Raw genomic sequence first — 23962 nt, 5'->3', positions numbered from 1 at the left:
TCCGCAGTTTAGTAAATCTAGCCCTAAATCTCAAACTTCACAATTAATATTTCTCACCATGGGGAGATTCCAAATACCTGTAATTCTTCCCTCAAGTCACCTGTGCTTTACCTGCTATCCATGATTTTAGTTTTCTCCTATTAATTTCACAGCGGCAAAAACTGATATAACATAGGTCAGTAAAATGCTGTTTGTCAGTAGATTTGTACAAAGTTGTCAATAAAACATATTTGTAATTGTTAGCAAACTTGGCTACCAAAAATGGCCTGAGGACACACAAATAGGGCTCTAAAATGACCTGGTTCTCCCAGGATAATCACTCTTTTTTCCACTCAAAATCTATTATTATTCACTTAGGAGGCAATTCATTTAGACGCAAGGGGCCTGAGTCATTAAGGAGAGCAAAGCATAAAAAAGGAGTAACATTTGCACTTGGGCAAAACCATGTTGCATTGGAGGGGGAGGTAAATTTAAAATGTTGGGACAGATTTATACTTGGGGTAGGACATGTTTCAGTGTAATAATAAAGCTAACAAGTATTTGTGTGCTAGATGAAAAAACAGCCAATATTTAACTTATGTGCAAAATAATAAACTAATTTGCACCCCTTAAGTTGTAACATGGTTTGTCCCAGAGAACATTTACTCCTTTTTTGCCTTAATGACTCAGGCCCAAGGTGTCTCCGGAACGTCCGCGAGAAACCTCGCTGTGGAGAGTTGACAGAAATCTCCATTCATTTTTTCTTGCACCCCATAAAGGTGTGAGGGAAAATGATCAGAGATTTGTACCGCTATTGTCGGCAATGCGCACAGCGCGATGTCCACGCACACATTGCCGGCAGTTCAATCTCCCTCTTAGGGTTCAGATTTTTTTATTTCGAAATGTTTGGAAAGCCAAATATAGGCGTAGGAAATATATCATCATCTTTTATTTATAGTTTGCCAAAAAGCGTTGCAGCAGTGCTGTGTGTCATTACAGAAATTGATGAATGCGGCATTGATGAATTTTCTTGGTAAATGTGCAGTATTGTATCCTCTATGCGGCTGCAGAGAGGATGATTCATTTAAATGTGGATTTTTAACCATTAGAAAAATACCTTTCATCATTTAGTTTTGACCACTCATAACAAAGTGCTCATGCCGCATAAAATGGGGAATGCCCACACATGTTGGTGGCTTGTCACTCCCTCGAGTTCCTGCCAAGTGCTTTAGAAGTGCTGGACCTCCCCCAATCTCCTCCCCTAATAAAAACCCTGGAAATCATCATCATCATCATCATCATTTATATATATAGCGCCACTAATTTTGCAGTGCTGTACAGAGAACTCACATCAGTCCCTGCCCCATTGAAGCTTACAATCTAAATCCCATAACATACACACACAGAATGAGAGAGACAAAGGGCAATTTAATAGCAGCCAATTAACCTACTAGTGTGTTTTTGGTGTGTGGGAGGAAACCGGAGTACCCAGAGGAAACCCATGCAAAAACGGGGAGAAGATGCAAACTCCACACAGATAAGGCCATGGTGTGGGAATCCAACTCATGACCATAGTGCTGTGAGGCAGAAGTGCTAACCACTAAAGCCTCCATGCTGCCCATAAATTAAATGTTGCACGCATCAGAGGCTGTGGCCAGGACATACCCCCCCCCCCAACAGTCCTGCTCAATAAGGACAAAACTGGTGGGAGATCCTTTCAAAGGACTATCATTTGGAAGGATATTTGGTAAACTTCTAAAATAAAGGGGAAAATCACTTTCATTGTTTTGCGTGTAGCTGTAATATTGTTTGAATAGAGTGAAAACAGAGTTGTTATCTGTCAAAAGCTATTTCAGTGAATATGAATATGAGGGTATCTGAGAGCACAGACTACAATATTTTCAAACTGAAAAGATAGTAAGCATCTAAACTGTCCTATAAACAAGTAGATAGGATAGAAAAAATTCAAAGTATACTTACTTTCTACCCATTTTTTCAACTCAAAATTTATAATTCAGGTGTCCAGATTTTGTATTTAAAAATTTTGGCAACGCTAGATATAGGCCTAGGAAATCTGTCATCTTTTATTTGTAATTCGCCACAAAACTCTGCAACACCGCACAGTGGGTCCATCAAATCCTACATAAAAACAGACCAGTACATACAAGGTTGACAAAGAAGGCACGGATCGGAGGCAGAGGGTACAGAGGGCTCTGGTCAATGCGAACCTTCAATCTGGTCAATCTGTTTACATGAAACAGGATATATATATATATATATATATATATATATATATATATATATATATATATATATATAATTTTATATATTTTGTTTTTTCCGGCCGTTATATATTTATTTAGGGAAGGGGAAGAGGCTCCCTCAGGCCACATTGGCAGATGGAACATCCCTGGGAATTACTTTGTTACCTCTTTTAGTTTTATATTTTACCAGTCAAAGCTCTGGAGTAGGGGCTTCCAGACAGTGTACCATAAGCATGGATGTTAATGGATACTAATTCAGGACATATTGGCACACTGCAAAGTGTAGATGTGGTCATGCACATTGGAAAATAATATTGTTTCATCATTTTTGTTATTTATGTATGTATCTTCTAGTTGTATCTTGTTATTATTGGCACCAGGAACAATATCTGGATGATTTTAGTGTCACTTTTTTTGGTCCTTGACCCAATGTTTTTTCCCACCAAGTGTATTTTTCGATATTCCTTAAGCAGCTAGGATGTACTGGTGTCTTTAGACACAACAATCAGTTCAAGTGTCTTCTTAACAACCTTGGACATTTTTAGATTTGTTAACAAATATCTCCCGGATGTTTTATTGAAAAAGGAACCAAGATAAGAAGGAAACTATTTTGTGGTCAGACTGAAAAAATTCAGGTATTGTGCACTATGTGCTGGCTCACTAGAGGGAGACAAACACATGCAATTTCCTTTGAAGAGAACACTTCCTTTTCTGTATCAAGGATAATGGGAACAGTGTTTTTTACATACAGGTAACACAGGTAACAATGTGCAATCAAAAACATCGATAATTGAGAATTAAACAGTCTACAATTTATATATAAATATAATACTTCCTTTTCATTCAAACTTTTATAAAAAGGTCTAGGATTTGAGCATCTTCACAGCCAGAAAAATATCTATGAGGATTCAGCTAACCAGCATAACTGTATTACATAATAACATATGTGTGACTCATCCCATTAAAAACGATTAAATCCATAACTTACATAAATACAATAAATGCACTGCTTTTTAATTATGGTGTCGACACCGTAATGCAACAATCTGCTCGGCAGCTGAACACCGGAACACAGAGTAATTTCGCTGATTTGTTTTTGGTCCTGGGCCAAAAAATGTAATTATTGTTCAAGCAAAGAACTCTGCACTTCCAGACAGAATGGTGACCCCATAAACATGACAATGGTGACCATACTCCAACATGTTTTTTTCCATCATAGCTGATTAAATCACATTAAATAAGATCATAACTAGATTGTTTATAATGATCATTCTGGAAACTACATTCTGTAGAGTGGTTGATTATGTTGGTCAAAAATGGCCACAATAACTAAACAAATTGCACTGTATTGGGGTCACTTATGTTAATAACGTGCAAAATACCAGCAATGTGCAAATGCTAAGTAAAAAGAAATACAATAATCATATGTTTCATTAAAATAAAACAACATTTTACCACTGATATGTAGCAGACAGGAACTGTATTATCTGAACAAAGATAATCATCATAGTCTAATATAAGTAGCCCAGAACTGCCTCCTGCCTTACTGTAAGCTATGCAGAATGCATTTGTAGATCTGATTTACCTACCCCAGTGATGAGTAACCTGATGCACCTCATGTGCTGCTCTGTAACCTTCAAAGGGGCTTAAATGATCCAAATCTGATCATTCATTGTGACTTCTGGATGACCAGATTTCCACCAGCATTTGAGTTAGGTATATTATTATTATTATTATTATTATTATTATTATTATTATTATTATTATTATTATTATCATTTATTTATATAGCACCACTACTTCCGCTGTACAGAGACTAAGACTGGAACAGGCACAGTGCTATTCTGCAGAGAGTTTTCCACTTGTTGCACTTTAATGTGCCCCATCATAGAAAATGTTTGTTTAAATGTCTAAATCGACAACAACTTTGCAGCACCCTAGTGAATAAAAGGGCCTGCCGAGAATCCCTTACTTTGCTTCAATTTAGTAAGCAGTAGTCACAAGTATCTGGACCATGGACCACATGTTGCAGACTGTACATCCCTCTTGCACTGATCTTAGATGGGCCATTCACACTGGGTAACCATGTGTGTAGAGGAGGTCACGTGTGTGGAGGAGGTCACATGATGTGGAGAAGTTCACGTGATGCAGAAATTGAACGTTTCGGGCAAAGAATAAGATAAAGTTCAATCCTATTATTTTTATGACCCACCGAACTTCACCAACTACTCGTCGCACCCAACACAGCTTAGGCTGGGCATGGCATAAAGCACAAAGTAAACGTTGGGGCAGAGAGGAGCATGAATCAGGATAGAGGTGGGGAATTAGGTCAGATAGACTGTGCAATATTAAGTCTAGATGCATAGTGGCCAAGTGTCCTTTATTTCCAGAGACTGTTCCAAGTTTTAAAGATTTGTCCCTAGAATTGTCCCCGTTTTAGTATTGACCAACTGCACAATAGATTCAGTAAACCTGACATGATTGGGTTGCAGTGCTCCATGGACTGTTGATGCAGAATTTTGCATAACCATATATAATTGTATATATGCACCAGCTTAGCTTCAATTTTTCCCTGCAAAACAATTTTAAATGCTGACTACTAACTGAGGACTGGAAAACACTGTAGATGGTTCTAGGACTAAAGCTTCAAAACAGAAAGAAACCTTTGTAAGAAATTGCAGCAATATTCAATGCATGGACTGAATTGATATTCCCGTCCCACAACATAGGTGTAGCAGGTTTTTCATTTAGCAGTCAATAAGCACAAACTCAGATTTAATTGACCTTAGGGGAGAGTATTTAATTCATTTTCCAACTGCACACACACTATGTATTTTATGCTTTCAGAGTCACAAGATTAATTTGAAATGCTAGCAGTAAGTAATTTCACAACTACCCTATGGGTAAACAAATAGTGTGGGAAGCTAAATTAAATTGTCACTTTTATTGGACTTCCCCTCTAGCTGAGTGTGTACTGTGTGAACCTGTTACTTAGAAACAAGCAAAATGAAGTAACACCTCCTAAATCAAGTTTAACCCTTTCTGTGCCCGAGGGACATGCTGTACCATTAATATTTATTTATAGTGTTAGATATCTGGCATGAGAATCGCATAAAGTGTTCTACTTTTGTTTAGAGGACAATATAGCTCCTCTCAGTTGAAAAATTTGTAAGGTGATATCTTTTTTTTTTATTTTGCTCAATTACATTTCAGGAGCTGTGGCCAGCACGGAGGTAAAGCTGAAACTCCAGGAATTCCTCCTGAGTAAATCTGCAACAAAAGAATCTTCTACCAACGGAACCAATCATTCCATAGGCCGCCATCCCAAGCTTTGGTACACGTATGTCATCATATCTCAGTCTTATTATTGCAGTTATTATCCAGTCACGGACAAATGCACCCTGGGACCGGGGTCTCCCCTTCCCCTGCATTGGAGACTAGCTGTGGATGACACTCCTATGTCCAATAACCAGCATTTAACCCTTAGACAGAAATGTTCTACTACTTGTGCTGAAATCTCATAATCAGGTCTTCTTATAGGAGTGAGAGCTGCCCTGCCCATGGTCATAGTATTAGGGGTGCACAGTGCTGTACTTTATGTCGGGAGTCCAGTCCGATCATTCCCGACAGGTGCATTGCTTTTTGTGGGGAGGGATATACAGCATTTTTTGTTTGGGACACAGGCTGGTGTGTATTTTCTTCTGGGGGCACAGACTAGTATAATACTTTTTTTGGGGGGACACAAAGTGGTGTAGTGCTTTTATCTGGAAGCACAGTGTAATGCTTTTTTTGTGGGCCTACAGGTTGGTGTGGAATGCTTTTACTGGGGGCTCAGGTGGGTGTAATGATTTTCTGGGGGTAATCATAGTTTAGAACATATACTGGTGTAATCATATGTGAGGAGACTGGTTATATATTGGTGTAGTGTGTTATATAATGTGTTGAGCGTAGGCTGTGTGGGATTTGCTGGTCATTTAGACTGTTTACCATGCAAGATTTTTTTGTTCCTTTTTTAGCAACGTTTGTTGGTCATTGTAATGTATGATGCTGTTACAACCCATATCATCACTCCTCAGAAATTCTGCGTAGCTCACAAATGTTTATTGCTGGCTCCTAACTTTGACTCTGGCTACTGATGGCTACATGAATGTGTCGTTCTCTTCTCGTGATGGTTCTTGATCCTAGGAATTTAAAAATTATTATAAAGAAATCAGGTGTTAATCTAGTGAACAAGATTGGTGGCACATAAGAATACGTGGGTTACATGAAGAATTGGTGTTGTTTGCCGTATAGTGTATGTCACAAAGCCAGGGTTAGTAGCACTATGATGCCTCCCATAAGTGTATTATATTATGCCATTAAAAATCTTTCCCTCCAAGCAATGGCAGAATATGAAAGGGGCAGATGATTCAGTTGCCCAGGACCCAGAGTTGTTTGAGGCCTAAGGAGGCAGGAACATTGTTAATAAAAGTGAATGGGAATGGATTTTGGGAAGATGGAAGTACGGCAATGGGTGGTCAGGTTTAGGTATAAGGCATTTGAAGAACCATTGCTATATTACCTCACAGGGTTATAGGTCATTTAATTCCACCAATGCCTCCAAGCTGAGTGATATCTTAATAACAAAGAAAGGTCTCTCTGTGAGTAGATATGAGTGTGTTGGTTTCCTAGGACCTAGATTCTAAACACTTGATGACATTATATTGCACTTACATTAAACTACACTGAAAGTGCTCTAGACATCACTATATAGACAAAAACTCACTGGGAATCACACTAAAACCAACTAATACCAGTGAAAGCAGACTAAACTATTGCTTAAAATCAAGTAGCTATTTATGATTTATGAAATACTGTTATAAATGTCTTTCAAATAAGCAATTTTCCATTTTCAGATTATTATAATGAATATTGAAAATACACTTTCCAGCCTATGTATACTATAGTAAATTCTTAATGAAACAAATCTTAATGTTTGTACAGTTGTGATAAATTGTAGTGTTGAAAAGCAATAGTTTCATCTTACTAGTATGGTTGTGAAGCTGGTTAGGGGAAGTAATATGATGGCATCACGTAAGTCTGTCCATTGTCTTTTGTCATGAACAGCTATGCTAAGAGTCTTGGGCCTGATTCATTAAGGATCTTAACTTAAGAAACTTCTTATTTAAGACAAAACCATGACACAATGCAAGGGGTGCAAATTAGTATTCTGTTTTGCACATAAGTTAAATACTGACTGTTTTTTCATGTAGCACACAAATACTTGATAGCTTATTTGTACACTGAAATTTAAAGTTGATATATGTGTGCTACATGAAAAAACAGTCAGTATTTAACTTATGTGCAAAACAGAATACTAATTTGCACCCCTTGCATTGTAACATGGTTTTGTCCAGGAGACTGAAATAAGAAGTATCTTAAGTTAAGATCCTTAATGAATCAGGCCCCTTAGGAGTAATTTTTTATGCTATAATAAGGGTGAGCCCAGTGCACTTCTTATGGCACATGTATGACAGCATCACATATAGAAATCCCCCCCCCACACACACACGTTGGACACTCACTACATACCTCATGGTATTAAAGGGGACATCAGGGCTGTCTTTATCTCAAGTGTCATTTAATATTTATATTATTGCATGGTATTATCTGGACACATTAATGCACTAAAATGTGTGCACATGTAATGCAGGAATACAAAGGTTCTGCAGCCTCCTGCTAGTGTGAGAACACCTTAAAATATCCCCCCCCCCTGCAGCTTATTATCATTCTTCATCTCACAATATGTTGTTTGTTTGGTTTTCAATTTCTTTTTACTTTTTGAAAACCTATAATATGCATATTTTGGGTTCTATGTTTATATCCCCGACCTGCCGAGGTCTGACCAGAACCGCTCATTATCTTGAGTAAATCATTTTACCTGCAGCAACTTGCATAATGTAACCACTGGGATCGATGTATGACACAGCTGCACCTATGCAGTATATGTAAATAATGTCGCCATCCAGGAATTAAACTGCTTATGTGCTTTGCCACCACCGTTTTCTAAATGGTAAATGACCATTAAATAATTCCTGTCTTTAAATTTTGTAATTGTTAAAAACATGCGACAGTTACCGAGTTATTCTAAGCAATAGTCTTATGGTTTTACTTGTTCACCTGGGTTTATCTGTTATATGATGAAATATGGCTGTTATATCTGTTATATATTTTATTTTATATTTCTAAAATATATGTGATGCAGTTCAAAATAAAAAAGTTTAATAAAAACATAACAGTATCTAACAGCTATGATATATCAAGAATATATTTGGCCAAAAATGAATATATACCACTGTAGGGGTCACACACTAAATAAATAGGCAGGACCTCCCTCCCCCCCTCTCTGTGCTTACATATGTATATATTAATATAATTAGTGGGTACATACTGTATATAATAATCATCATCATCATCATCATTTATTTATATAGCGCCACTAATTCCGCAGCGCTGTACAGAGAACTCATTCACATCAGTCCCTGCCCCATCGGAGCTTACAGTCTAAATTCCCTAATATAGACACACACTCACACACAGAGAGAGAGACAGACAGACAGAGAGGGAGAGACTAGGGTCAATTTTGATAGCAGCCAATTAACCTACCAGTATGTTTTTGGAGTGTGGGAGGAAACCAGAGCACCCGGAGGAAACCCACGCAAACACAGGGAGAACATACAAACTCCACACAGATAAGGCCATGGTCGGGATTCGAACCAATGACCCCAGTGCTGTGAGGCAGAAGTGCTAACCACTAGGCCACTGTGCTGCCCCTAATATATAGATGATTTCTACAAGGCAAGCCTACTAACATGCAGAGCAGAGATGAGAAAACTCTCATATAAGTGTTTAAGATCTTTAGCTTCCAAACCATTAATTACTGGTCTATACTCTTATTGTGTTCTTGTTGCAGGGCAGCACATCATACTTCACTGGATCAAAGCTCTCCTCCACTAAGTGGGACCTCTCCATCATATAAATACACTTTGCCCGGAGCTCACGATACCAGGGACGACTTTCCTTTAAGAAAAACTGGTAAGATTGTCATCTTTTTTGTGCTATGTTTTTGAAAATTCTATTACACAATCTCTTTACTTTAACAGAAAAAGACGCCATAGTTTTTTACATGTGCGATACAACTATTTCTTCAGTGGTAGAAATGATAGTGCAATCCCTGGTGCTTAATGCTGCCAAGGCAACACTTATATGGATATTTTTCTATGACAGAAGTGTCCAGACACACTTATTATAAATGACTAATCTATGGTAATATGCTGCGGAGTGGTAGCAGACTTTTCTTTAAAGAGGTTTCCCATCTTCCAATGACTATGGCTTGTGCTGCTGTACATTGCCTCTTCCCTGTGCCAGAGGAACGTACAAATTAAATGTGTTTTCATAATGAATTTATCCTGTCTTTGGAAAATAATGAGGATAAAATAATTGTAGATATAATTCCGACCACTGTGCCAGGTTACTACTAATTCACTCTGCCCTATGGAATGATGACTACGAGATAGAGCAGACATGTGGTGGGTATGACGTTATGATGGTTATGTAGAAGGTCCCATCACAGATTAGCTTTGGTACCCATTGCATTTCTTGTCTGCCAATAAAACGGATAATGATTAATAAAGGCTATGCAATTATCAGGGGCATATGGCTAGAATACTACCAAGTCCAGGCACAGCCAGTTGCTACTAGAGAAGTCTCTCTTATTGCCAAACTTACAGCTCATGACAAAGATAACATTGCCAGCTTTTTTCATAGGCAGCTGCCAGTTCCCTGTACAATATCACGATTCTGCACTTTAGATGCATTGAGTGATGTGGATCATTCACATAAGTTATGTCTGTATCTGAGTAAATTAAATATTCACACCAGCTAGATAAAGGTTGAATGTTCAGGCGCCCTCTACAGGTTTCCCCATAGATATTAATGCAATTAAAAGTAATAGTTCCCACTTTGATGTATATATATTTTAACTTTTTTTTATTTTTATAATATAGTGGCCATAATCTTTTCTGCAGTATAGTGGTATTTTTCAGTATTTACCTAAAATCTTCTTTTCTTAATGTGATGTAAACCTTTGGTAGAAACTAAGAAGGAATCCAGTGCTACTTTTATTAGCATGGCAGCACAGCCTATAATGAGAGGGGTAGGAGAGCATTTGAAACACCTTTTTTTTTTTAACATTCTGACAGGCCAGATAGCTGAAAACTGATTGATACATCTCACGTATTGCGACCAAAGTCTGGACAGCGATTAGTAATGTGGTGCTTTTGAATATGGCTATTTTCAACTGGTTTTCTATCGGTTCACCCTTTTGTCTGTGGATTCATACTGGCACAAAACAATTTCTGGCGATCTTAACTAACTGCTGCTTGATACATTTCCCCCCCCCCAAGATTTCAATCCAACATTGTATACCTTCATAAGAGATTCCATAACCAGAGGCTTTCTTGAATCATTGAGCAAAAGTGTTACAGCCTTATATCAGTAGGAAATGCCTTAACTGAACAGTAATATATTCCACTTTACTGAGCATCTCATAGTAAATATATTATATCACTGCTCTTTGATGTCCAATACAGCAAGAGGCCTGGTGGTTGTTTTGGACTCCATTGGGAATCAAATGTGTCCTTTCCTATCATTTCTGATGGACATCGTGTTTGCATCAAGTAAAAGTTACTGAACTCCTGCTGAGAACATGAATAGGTGTAGAAATATCTGCACCCTGGAAAACAGCTAAGCAGCCACTATTGATGCTTAATGGAAGTGGCATTTGAAAGGAATACATGTCCCAAATGCAACGCTTATCAGAATCTAAGAGTGGGGAATTTGCCCTTTAAGTTTACGCTGCGTCCATGTATATTATGCAGAAATTGGCTGATATCTTAAACAGATGAGAAGAAGTAGACACTGCAAATGAATCTTGCAGGGTTATTATTTGCGTAGCTTCCATTATGTTGGGTAAATATGTGGGCAGGGAAAGCCTCAGCCTTCCAGCTGTGAGACTGATTATACAGCAGATCTATGTACCATTAACCAGTGTTCCTCTTAAAGGACTCCTGTAGAGTGTGGTTTGTTGCAGTTGGCCACCAATTATAAATATTACATGGGTTATTTCCTTCAAGCAAGATTGTTAAAACATTGTAACATAAAGTAGCTATTCATCGATTAGACAGTATAAAAACATGTAGATACCAAGGAATTAAAATAAATACATTGTATAAGATACACTAACAAATCTATGCTGATATATATCTCTAAATGGTTTTGTTAACTGAATTTTCTATAAGTCCACTCATACAAGCTCAATAGTTTAAACATGTTTTCATTTGTACTGTAATTTTGCACTTTTGCACTTTAGTAAATGACGAGTCCTGTTTTGCACTGTTGAACCTGTTGTTGCACATATATAGATATGCTGACATTATGTGGATACGTTTGTCCCAAATGTTCTAAATCATTTAGATGTTTTTGCAGCCGCTTTGCATTTGTGCAAATTTATGTCAATGCAGTGTGCAGCTGTGATCTTGAGTTTCAATTTTCCCAAAATACTGGGGTTGAACTGTTTGATTCCTATATTATAACATAGGGGAGTGAGTGGGCACATACATGTGGCTGGTCAGTCAAACCTCAATTTTATATTGTATTGCTTTCCATTGTGTATATTTCTGCAGCTCAAGCCAAACACAGCCATTTAAGCAGGTGTAATGATATCTTCTTGTGAACACCAATATCCCAGGCTACCTGTGCGTTTCACCTACTATAGAAAGTAGAGGTAAAGATGCTCAGCTGTACTTTGCTGCCTTCCGGACTTCTCTACCAGGATATTGGTGCTTTCTACACAGGTTATAGATTATACAACAGAGGAGAAGCAAGCTATACAAACCTGGGTCAGGAACTGGGCAGCACGATGGCTAAGTGGTTAGCACTTCTGCCTCACAGCACTGGGGTCATGAGTTCAATTCCCGACCATGTCCTTATCTGTGTGAGGAGTTTGTATGCTCTCCCCGTGTTTGCGTGGGTTTCCTATGGGTGCTCCAATTTCCTCCCACACTCCAAAACATACTGGTGGGTTAATTGGCCATAGTCTGTGTGTGTGTGTTAGGAAATTTAGACTGTAAGCCCCAATGGGGCAGGGACTGATGTGAGTGAGTTCTCTGTACAGCGCTACAGAATTAGTGGCGCTATATAAATATATAAATGATGAACTAGATCAGCAATGGTATTACAAATCTGCAGCTTAGACAAGGTCAGATGCGGCATGAATCGGAGCTGGAAGAGTACAAACAAAATCAGTGGTATATGCAGAGCAAGAATACAGGATAATAGTAGAAGTAAAGAGTGCCCAGGTACTTAATCCATAAGGGGCATTGTGTATATCTACGCATAACCATTTATACGTGGCATACCTATTACAGTGCACAAACAGTTCATGTTACTGAAATCCAAGATGGGTGCATCTGCCTTGCGACTTGTGCCTGCCCATGTAAATAGGTGCAAATAGATGTGTGTGTGCATATGCTGCATAAGTAAGGACCTCACAGCAGGCATAAAAAATGGGACAATCTCACAGTTTATCTATTCCACACCCCTTTTGCTCATTTAAATTAAAACTTGTTTATGTACAGTTTTATATTTTTAACTGCACCATTGGTATAAAGAGTGCCTATCTGGTAATATGTTAAGACTATCCCTAACCACCTATTGTCCAACCTAATTATGTCTGACTGACTGCAAAGCCATCATCTTTTCATGCTAAGACACCATCTTTTCCTGCACAAACAGATGCAAAGCGCAAGGCAGTGTACACAATGGGTTTTGAGTTGTTCTATGTGTTATAAATGTTATAATTACCTGATGGTGTTTTAACTACTTTAGCCTCTTAAAAAAACAGGAACTAGCTTATTTTTAAATGCTAACATATTTCATTTCATTATATGTTAGTCTGTTTTTCTATTCCTAATAGAAAATAATAGTATATTCTTGTAAGTAAAGTGGATGTGCAATAAATTACTATATGGTACATATTTTTCAGAGATTTAAGACATTTATGTAACACATAAGGAATCCTTGGCATTCCATAACATACACATTAACAAAGTTATCAAATGCATTTAGAGTATGCACTAATTTTCATATTCTACAGGAAACACTTTGCTAATGCCACAGATTAAACTATTTCCCATTAAAATATTTAGAATTTTTATGTCTCATTTGTTTTAAGTAGGTATTTGTAGCATTATACTTACAGAATGTATCTTATAAGGGTTTGATTCATCGACTATACCACATTTCATTAATTAACATGACAGTTTAACAACATGCAGAACTACCCTGTTTACCTATTAAATCACAATAAGAAAAATAGAGTTAATTCTAGCCCTTAGCTACATAACCCTTATGTTTTTACGCTGGTTTCTTCAGGAAAAGAAACAGGAACCCCGACACGAGTCAGATGACCCCTTGCTCATTTAAGTAGCCATGAGGCTTTGCTCCAGGCTTCTAGGACAATGTGACTGCTTTGTCCATAAGACAGACAATGATGTTCCAAGTATGCTTACAGTGATGGACAGGCAGAAATTGGTAACCTTTGCCCTTAGAGGTTAAGCCTTTTTTCCTTTACCCATGGGCAATAAAGGATTTTTTTCACCAAGTCTGAATTTAGTTTTGGGTAGTCTTTATTGCTTAATATAGAAATATAGGATACTTCTGCAATATAAATTGTTTGCATGAGTTTATTACACATACAGAACATCAGGCCTCTCACACTACCTCTCTAATGTACTGTCTTCAACATCATCACTTTGATCCTAGTCAATTGCTGACATGACAGTTACATTTAATAGTTTCCTTTCCATTTGACATTTAAGAAATGATAAAGTCGTTACAGATTCAGAATGTGTTCTTTTATTTTGGAGAAGCTATTTTTACACAATTTTGTAACTTTTTCCTGAAGCGTGTCAGAAGCATATTATATTCAAATGTTGGAAGTTATTATTCTACTCAATTAACTTATTGTGCACGTGGGCTGGATATGACTGTCCGTGTTAGGTCTAAGCAACCTGTGGGGCGTCCGGGCTGTGGCGGAACTACATGTGCAAGCGTGCCCTGACAGCGCTTTGCTTGATATTGTAGTCAGACAGAGGTTGCCTAGAGGTGGCTCAGGAGCCGATATGACAGCTACAAACATACGTGTACATATACATGTGCGGCCATATTTCGATCCAGCCATTCAGCTCTCAGGACAAGTGGACTGATCTGACAGGGCACCATTAATTCAGTCAGATGATGACCAAACACTCCGGCAGATATGGTTATGGTCCAAATGAACTCACTGTTCATCCTGATGATGTTTGGGATTGGTGTTGTTTTTGGACCCGGACAAGCTGTGATTTGCAGCTAGTTTGGACTTATTTGGCCATCAAAATTGCAGAGTGTATGGGCACCTTAAGCTTTGCCTATGTGTTTCCTTATATTTCATGTTTTCTCTTTTTTAACCAGTCAGGGGCGATTCTACAGCAGCCGCAGCGCTGTCAAGAAGCATCCGCGGCAGTGCTGTATTATACTACAATACAGCACTGCCGTGGACGCTTCTTTGACAACGCCGCGGCTGCTGTACAGTACCGTTGGTTCGCGGAGGGGAGGGGTTTCTGGAGAACCAGAAACCCCCCCTGCGTGCGCCACTGCCAGTCACTTGTATTTGGCACGTTTATATGGGAATCGCCTTTGCGGTTTATCTCACCATAAAGTTAATCAGTTTCTCACCGATGGTTTACAAAATTACACTATTTTGACCAGATTCACGCAATGAAAAATCACACGGACATAAAATAAAATGTTTAATAGTTCATGTATATGTGTTTCACGTACATCATATTTCTTCTAATTTAATTAGCAGATTATATTCTGAAGAAAACTATTCAGAAAGACTTGGGCTGGCATTTTTAGCATGCATCTGCAGCAATGTCTTTGTAATGCTATACAATACAACTCTCTTACTACTCCAAGAATAATTTTCTAGTCATTTTTTCTTTAATTGTCTATCATGGAGTCCATAATTACAATATGCCAATCTTAATTTTTACCTTTTAGCCCATATAACACTTAATCCATCACAGAAGTGCATTGTTAACTTTGGTAATTGGTAGAATTGTATCACTGACTTCAAAAACATTATTTGTAAACAAATAAGATACATAAAACAATTCTAGGCAACTTTATTGCCATTTATACCACTAATATTGAAGTCTAAATAAAAATATTTATAATACATGTATTTAAGGTGTGCTAGTCTTCCAGACACAGTGGGGGATGCATGAGAATGCAGGCTATTGACTCACTAAGAACGTAAGTTTGTGTATCAGTTCCTTTTACTTAGCAAATTTATGTCTATTTTTCATAACTATAATATTGTGCCTTTTAGAGTCTTCTCGACAGCGCTCAAATTCTAATTATCACTCAATACGAAGTTCTCTTTTAATATTTAGGATTGTTGTATCCCATAAATGGGAAATGGCTCTTAACGTATAGTGCTTAATGTTTTTAGGTACCTTTACATATAAAGGCTGAGAGTACCACTTCAATGTAGTAACTGATGTGGGTCCAGATTTGGAATTGTTAGCATCTATTTGTTGTTTGTTTTACTCACTGTTCAACGTGGTAATTAATTGTAATTGGATAATCTGCACAATCAGGCATTAAGGTCACACTTCATTGTTGTTGCCACAGGGGATACTAACCTAGGAAATAAGAATAATGTGATGCATTAAACCTCCCTTGCTAAATTGCTGAACCTTGCACAACATATGGAGTGAATTTTGTTTCGTAATTTTGTCTTCTCACGGTCAGTCTAAAGGGCCACATAACTGGCATTCACATTATCTTAGGCTAGGTGGTTACAAATAATTCTAATTGTCTCTATTACTGTCTGTTACGTTCCTTCTGAATAATTATCCATAACAGTCTGTGCACAACTGGACTTGTATAAGTCGACTAGGTATAGCTCAACTGGACTTGTATAAATGGACTAAGTATAATCAGATTTGAACACTGTGAGTATAGATAAGTAAAATATGTCAGTACGTTTGTAATGTGGCATTTTTGAGTTGGTTTGTGGGTTCAAATCATTTGACAACACAGGGGGAGTCCACTCAAAGAGATCAGTCTACTCCCACTTTTATTTTGATGTGTGTTCCAAGCCTAAACAAAGCTGTTTCTGTAGATTAATTTTGTCAAACATGGGGGATTAGTTTAAAATGGAAACCAAACACTTCCTGGAAAATCAATTTTCAATTTTCCTGGAAAATCAATTTTAGTGAATGATTTGAAAAAGACATGACTATTAGGAAGTAATTCTATAAAGAGAAAATTAGGTGCTCTAAGTGTAGATTTTTAGCCAATGTAGTTAATGCTCAGTACAAAAAAATATAAAAAAAAAGTCTATGGGCTAGATTTACTAAGCTGCGGGTTTGAAAAAGTGGGGATGTTGCCCTTTCATTTATTTAGTACCTTCTACAAAATGACAGCTAGAATCTGATTGGTTGCTATAGGCAACATCCCCACTTTTTCAAACCCGCAGCTTAGTAAATCTAGCCCTATGACTTTAGGAAAGAAATTATTTTCTAAAACACTTTCTTAAAATATTTGTTATCTGGAGCATGTAAAAATAAAAAGTGTAGCAAATGTACATGCAAAAACCTTTCATACTCTTTTTAAATGGCTGTGTGTGTGTGTATATATATATATATATATACATACATACACACGTGTATGTACATCTATATATACATAAATATCTACATGTGTGTGTGTGTGTATGTGTGTATATATATATATATATATATATATATATATATATATATATATATATATATATATATATATATATATATATACACGTACGTACGTACAAATTCCCCAGTGTAACAGTTGCAAATTTAACTTTGCAGGGGAAACAATTCTTCCCTAACCCATTACAATCAGATCAAGTTCCTGCACCCATCATCTTCATAATGTCCTCTACTAATTTTAATTATTAGTATTTCCACATTTTTACCACCCTTACAATAAAGAACTACATGGCAAAACCTTGTTTCTTCTGTTCGCACCTGATGACCCCTTATCATTTGTAGGAACAGTTTGTTTTCCTACAAAAGACAAGGGATACTGACGTTGAATTTATTATACATATTAATTATAACCTCTCTATGATTTGACCCTTCCATTCTCTTTATTATTGGCTTGCCTTCTCTAAAACCATTTGAGTTCTCCTATGTCTTTCTTACAGTTATGAACCCAAAACTCTACCCCATGTTCATGATGTGGAAAAACTAGGAACATATGCAATAGTAAGACTATAATATTTACCCCATTTATAAATAATATTATTTTATTTGCCTTTGCAGCTGCTGCCTGACACTGCGCCACTGTAACTAGTATTCCAAAGTTCTTTTCCATCTCAGTTTTTCCTAATTATATTCCATCCTATGTAATTTATTCCTTCTTTATTCCTGACTTTAACCTATGCTATCCTGATTTGCTTGTATTTCCACAATGTAATTTTAGCCCATTTAGTTATAACAATTAGAATGCTCGATTTTCCATTATCACTTCCAATACTTCCTTATTTAACCACTTTAGGTGCCATTTATTTGTTTTGTTGCTATATGACATGTTCTTGCAACAGTATTTGTTGAACATATTTTACAAAATGTCCCATATGGCCTCTGTGCCAAGAGCACACTTTCCCGTTTACAAGCTTCAGTGCTTCTCTGAGCTGATTAAATGTTGCTCTTCTAAAATTTGTACTTTGTGTAGTCACCTTACAAACGTTTTATTGACACTTAAGTATATAATCGTGTTGTGACCACTATTCCCTAAATACCCCATACCTGTACATTACATATAACATCAAGTCCATCAGTGCTTCTGCTGTAAATGCTTAATTTAAAAGGTTGCAATCTTTTAAAACTGATACAATTTGGCTTCCTTTTGCCTGGACCAGAGCCGTAACTTAGAATTCTAGCGCCCTGGGCGAGAAAGACAAATGCCGCCCCCCTAGCCCTCAATTTTAATCAAATTAATCTAAAATATTCCCAAATTGCGCCCCCCTTCAGCGTTGCGCCCTGGGCGGTCGCCCCTGCCGCACAGCCCTAGTTACGGCTCTGGCCTGGACCACTAGTTTCATTGTCCCAATTTTTATCTGGTTAGCTTATTTTTTTGCTTTGTAATATTTGTAATCATTTCAGAATTTCAGTCCAATCATTTATGCTAGGTATAACACAGCCAATCAGTACTTCACTGGTGTCTTTCTCCTCATGTAAAGAGAGTATTTCATAAGCTTCACAGATACCTCCCTGCTGATCAGGTAGGCTTTGTCTTTCATCTACACAAGTCTCAGTGATACTATGTGTCTCTCTCCCTCTCTCTCTCTCTCTCTCTCCCTCTCTCTCTCTCTCTCCCTCTCCCTCTTCCTCTCCCTCTCCCTCTCCCTCTCCTTCTCCCTCTCCTTCTCCCTCTCTCTCTGCCCCCCTCTCTCTCCCCCCCCTCTCTCTCTCTCTCTCTCTCTCTCTCTACAATATTAATTGGCGTTTGCCTACTGAGTGATATAAAATTATATATTTTACTTAGCATAGTTCAATAAATGAATAATTGCAAATGCTATTTTAAAGGCTGAGGTGATTTGCAGTTCATATTCCTGATTTGGGTCTGTTTTGGCACACACCCATGTAGTTATTATTACTTTTATTGATTTATGTCCATTGTACACAATAAAAGGACATTGGTACTTCCATTTTGTCCCTTGGACCCGAGGGAACCAATAAACTTTAGGAGTATTCTGGTAGTACTAAACTTAACTGGAGTGATGATCCAAGAGGCTTTGCATTCCTCTTAAGCTCAGTGGACCATGTCCCCTATATGGCTAAGTCCTATCTGTGAGAAAGGTCAGAATCCATTAGGATATAGAGCAATAAATATACAATAATCAGGGGGTACAATAAAACTAAGAGCACTTAATCCCGTTTCCCATTGCTGACTAACGTTTTCAAAACAACAACAGTGCAAAATAATTCTTGACCTTTTTATATTTGTTAATCCCTTTCTCTCCCAAGACACTTAATGCTACTTTAGGATTCTAAATCAGTGTCACAAAGATGTCTTCTGCCTGATGTTTTCCATCCCATTACATTTAAATGAGCTGACCTTTTTCTGTAGCTTGTGAAAGACAGTTTAACAACACGTTAAGTCAAATATAATTTGAGACTTTGCTTATAAACAGTTTGGAGCATTCAATCCTTGCAAGTTAAGCAATTTTGACACAGCACAGTGCCTTGTGATCCAATAAGCAGTTTAATAATTTATTTAGATCATGCAGAGAACTAGCACTTGACAGTCGTTCTATGTGCCGGAGGATATGGTGCCAAATGCTTTTAATTGTGTTGTGTTTTGAATAACTTGGACCACAGGAATCAGTCTACTCAGGCCGATAGTGCCATTGGGCCTTATCGTTTTATATTTGTTTTCATTCATAAAGTATTGAAATCTCTGCTTGAATATGTGCAACAGCCCTAAATTGACGCAGAGCAAAAGGGGATGTCCACCTAAAGCTAACAAAGAACGAGGTACATATTAAGATGGGACACACAGAACAGAGAAGCAGGGAGTACACACTAACTTTTAAGTGGTTGGGGGAAGGGTAACAAATGAGTGCTCTCCCATATAACTATTCATTGACCAGTTTAATTTTATTTTTAAGTGGGCAACTTCTTTAGGAATTTCTGAAACCATAGCTGAATGAAGACAGAATCCATATCTTAAGCCTTATAAACTACACCGACTTACCTCTGGTATGCTTTACTAGTTATATCTCTGTACAGAGGGGGGGCAAATTTTAGCCCCAGGGGGTAAGACTCGACTCCACAGACTATTAGGAACATTTTAATGGAAGAAAAGTGCAGGTGGATCAGTGACCCAGCCTAAGGTGACCCACTATGGGACCGCCCTAGGGGGCAGATCATCATCATCAGTTATTTATATAGCGCCACTAATTCCACAGCGCTGTACAGAGAATTCATTCACTTCAGTCTCTGCCCCATTGGAGCTTACACTCTAAATTTCCTAAAATGCACACACACACACAGACAGAGAGAGAGAATATAGTCAATTTAATAGCAGCCAGTTAACCTACTAATTAACCTACCAGTATGTTGTTGAAGTGTGGGAGGAAACCAGAGCACCCAGAGGAAACCCACGCGAACACGGGGAGAACATACAAACTCCACACAGATCAGGCCATGGTCAGGAATCAAACTCATGACCCCATTGGTGTGAGACAGGAGTGCTAACCACTAAGTCACCGGTCTCCCTGCCCCCCAGCCCAGCTAATGAGAATCATGAGAATACTGCAAGAGTCGGTACAAAGTTTTTCTGCTGCTTTCTCACATTTTTTCAAACATATGTATTAATGGATGTTTAGAATTCTACATTACTAGCGTTTTATTTACTATGCTGCCAACTCGGCACATGCAGTCTCTAGCTAAGGATTCACATATTTCATAATAAAGTTATAACGCAAGGCAGCTGGTGGGACCTGGAAGATATGCATGGCGTTTATTTGTGTCTCTTTCATAGGTGGATAGGGACTGTGTGTGTCCTGGATTGATACCTGGTATCCGTGTGTGGATTTGTCCAGGATTTACATGGATGTAACCAACATGAGTGTGGCTCATTGCATAATGTTTGGTCCTGTGAATGGGGACTGCTACACACATAGTGTAAACTGTAATCTGTGCTTTTCACATCTAGTGCACAACACACTGGCAGGTCCTGTTGTGTATGGAAGACAGGATACAATTTGAAACTAATACATTCAGATAAACATGTAGCACTTTAAACATTAGAATAATGAATATAACTTTGTATAGCGTTATATGTGGTTTGTTTTTTTTATTGGCATGCATAATCTCTAAACTCTCCATATCGCAGTGTCTTGCTCTTGATGAGAACTACTTGTACTTTCTAACATTCAGTTAAGGAAAACTAATGAAGAGTTTGTTTTTGGTTTTTTTACATTAAAATCAGCAAGTAGTGATCTGTGTAAGTTGTGATTCCAGGAATACGTATATCTACACATGCTTAGTGTCTCATGTGTGGCTGGCAGGAACTTTTACTGTTAATGTGAGCATATTACATTGTCTATACCTTTTCTATAGATATATCTGCTATATGGTTTTGAACACTAACTAACAAGAATTAGCCACAGCTGGAATATTTCAATTCAATTTACAGAGAAATGTTGAAAACATGTTATAATACAGTGTAATTTTATATACTTATTAAAAGGATGTTAATTTTATGTTTATTTTGCCTTTGTATTTTTCTAATCTAATTATAAAAAAAATAATATACAAATTTTCTTGTTATATTTTAGATAGTTTGTAAATCGGCATGCATGGCTTATTGTTCTATTTTGTTTCCCATAATCCCTCTATCTCCTCCAAGAGCTCTCATTGTACAATACCGTAGCTTGGAGGTGAGACCTAGAACAATGGATGTGGAGCAGAATATGGCATTATTAGGGTTTGGCGATGTCTGCAAAGTACAGTAAACAGGACAGAAAGCAGCCACAGATATAGCAGACATAACCACATGTGTGCTCATATTCTGAAGAGGAGATAAAATAAATCTGTTTCAAGCATGTATAGTACAATTAAGAAAACACATTATTTGAGGTCATGGTCCCTTTAAATAAATGTCATGTGATAATGCTTGTGGAATTTCAATGAATACCCGAGGAATATGGCAATAATGGCTAGAGCAAGTCATGTGACTGCTATGAGACCTGGCAGTGTTGGGAAGTCCAAGGTATAGAGTAACATTTTATTATTCAGGCAACAGATACATATATATCTACTATATAAATGCCTAGTGGCGTGTGTGGGAAAAAAAACCAAGCTGCTGCGCCACCTGCTGGGCAGAGTTATACACTGACCTATATATTTCTTGAAGGAGAAGTGACAGTTGAGAGTGGTTGGTGGTTGCCGGGGGTGACAGTGGGGGAGTTTTTAACACCTTAAGTAGCTTGATGAAGGATGTGGCGATGAAGATGAAGGATGAGGTGATGGAGAAAAATGATGAGGTGGTGACATGTGGACAAAACCACGTTAAAAAAGGGCGCTTGCGTCGGGAAGTAACGCTTTTCCCCTGAGGAGGCCTGCATGACAAGAACCTTTTTAACACCTTAAGTAGCTTGATTTGACTAGAATGTATGAGTATCATGCACGGGTTAACTTGTATATATGTATGTATATATATATATATATATATATATATATATATATATATATATATATATATATATATATGTGTGTGTGTGTGTATATATACGTATATATTGATTTATTTAAACCATGCCCTAATACAAATATGACCTACAAACAACATTGTTCTGTAACTATGCTATACATATATGGTTTAAATTGAAGGGCTCTGCTTCTCCTGGTGGTCATAAATTATACCGTTACACTTCAGCTTTTCGTCTTTTCTTTTTCTTTTAGTTTCTTAATAACTTTTGTACACAATTTCTTTGCTTCCAGGAGCAATTAGTTGTAATTAGTGATGAAGCACGGTACTGAGTGGCTTGCAGGATCAGCAGCCCATTCAACATGTTGCTGTGGGCATAATTATATCTAATTACATACCGCTGAAGTAGCACAATCAATCTACCCACTTGTTTGATGGCAGATTGTATCTGGCAGGTCATTGGACGGAGCCTTATTTGTGATAAAGACTAAATAAAATTGACCAATCTTTTGGCAGCCAAATGCTTTCATCGTTTTGTTTTGTTCACTGGCAATCAAAGCAAGACATTGACATTGGCTTTCAACTCTTTGCTCTCGGCATAGACAGAAAAAGTAAGATGCAGTTGGTGAAAACTCCAAATGGTAACAGCTTCACTTGAATTTGCAGTCCTGCTGGCAGTCAGTATATGTGTTATTAGTTATTGCCTCTTTCAAATGCTTAAACATAGTATATTATTTCATGTATATGTTACTTTAACTATATAAATATAATAGATTTTGATTACATTCCATTGTGCTTTGACCAACTGTATCATAGATCTATGTTAGATAGAAACTTTCCCTGCAGGAGACAGACTCAATAGGTCATGCAAGACCTTGATATTATCTTACTTAGCGTGTGATGTTAAAATAAACATCAGATGTTAGTGAGGAGATAAAGTGCTCTGATATCAGTGAGGAACATAATCTGACAGTGTGAGCTCAGTGAGAGACCTGGTAACATGTCCTGGGATGTTTATATTGTGTTTGATGGGAGTTGGTGGAATATATCTCAAATGAAGAAGGATCCGGGTGCATCTTATTCAAGCAGTTTGAGCTGAAATCTGACTAATCTTACAAAGTATTTTTTATATGTCCAGGTATGTGGTTGCATATATCACATCTAGATTCCAGGTTTTGGAGACCTTTCATTGAAAATATTTGTGCTTGACAATGTCTTTGGTTTTCAGTTTGACTAGTTTCCCAGTAGTAGGTTCCTTATTTTGGAATGCTGAATGCAGCATTGTTTTGGAATGCTGAATGCAGCATTGTTTTGGAATGCTGAATGCAGCATTGTTTTGGAATGCCGAATGCAGCATTGTTATGGTATTT

At 37.5% G+C, this 23962-nt stretch overlaps 1 protein-coding gene across 1 annotated transcript in view; it reads left to right on the top strand.

Moving 5' to 3' along the window:
• The window catches only part of HDAC9 (histone deacetylase 9), a 397896-nt gene that overhangs the window by 327518 nt on the left and 46416 nt on the right, over window positions 1-23962 (top strand). Inside the window, 2 exon segments of the mRNA XM_075212212.1 lie at window positions 5457-5583; window positions 9196-9317. Of these exon segments, the coding sequence (XP_075068313.1) occupies window positions 5457-5583; window positions 9196-9317 (249 nt within the window).

Source organism: Mixophyes fleayi, chromosome 5, assembly GCF_038048845.1.
Source record: "Mixophyes fleayi isolate aMixFle1 chromosome 5, aMixFle1.hap1, whole genome shotgun sequence".
NCBI classification, from domain to species: domain Eukaryota; kingdom Metazoa; phylum Chordata; class Amphibia; order Anura; family Limnodynastidae; genus Mixophyes; species Mixophyes fleayi.
This window is presented reverse-complemented; position numbering and strand designations above follow the sequence as displayed.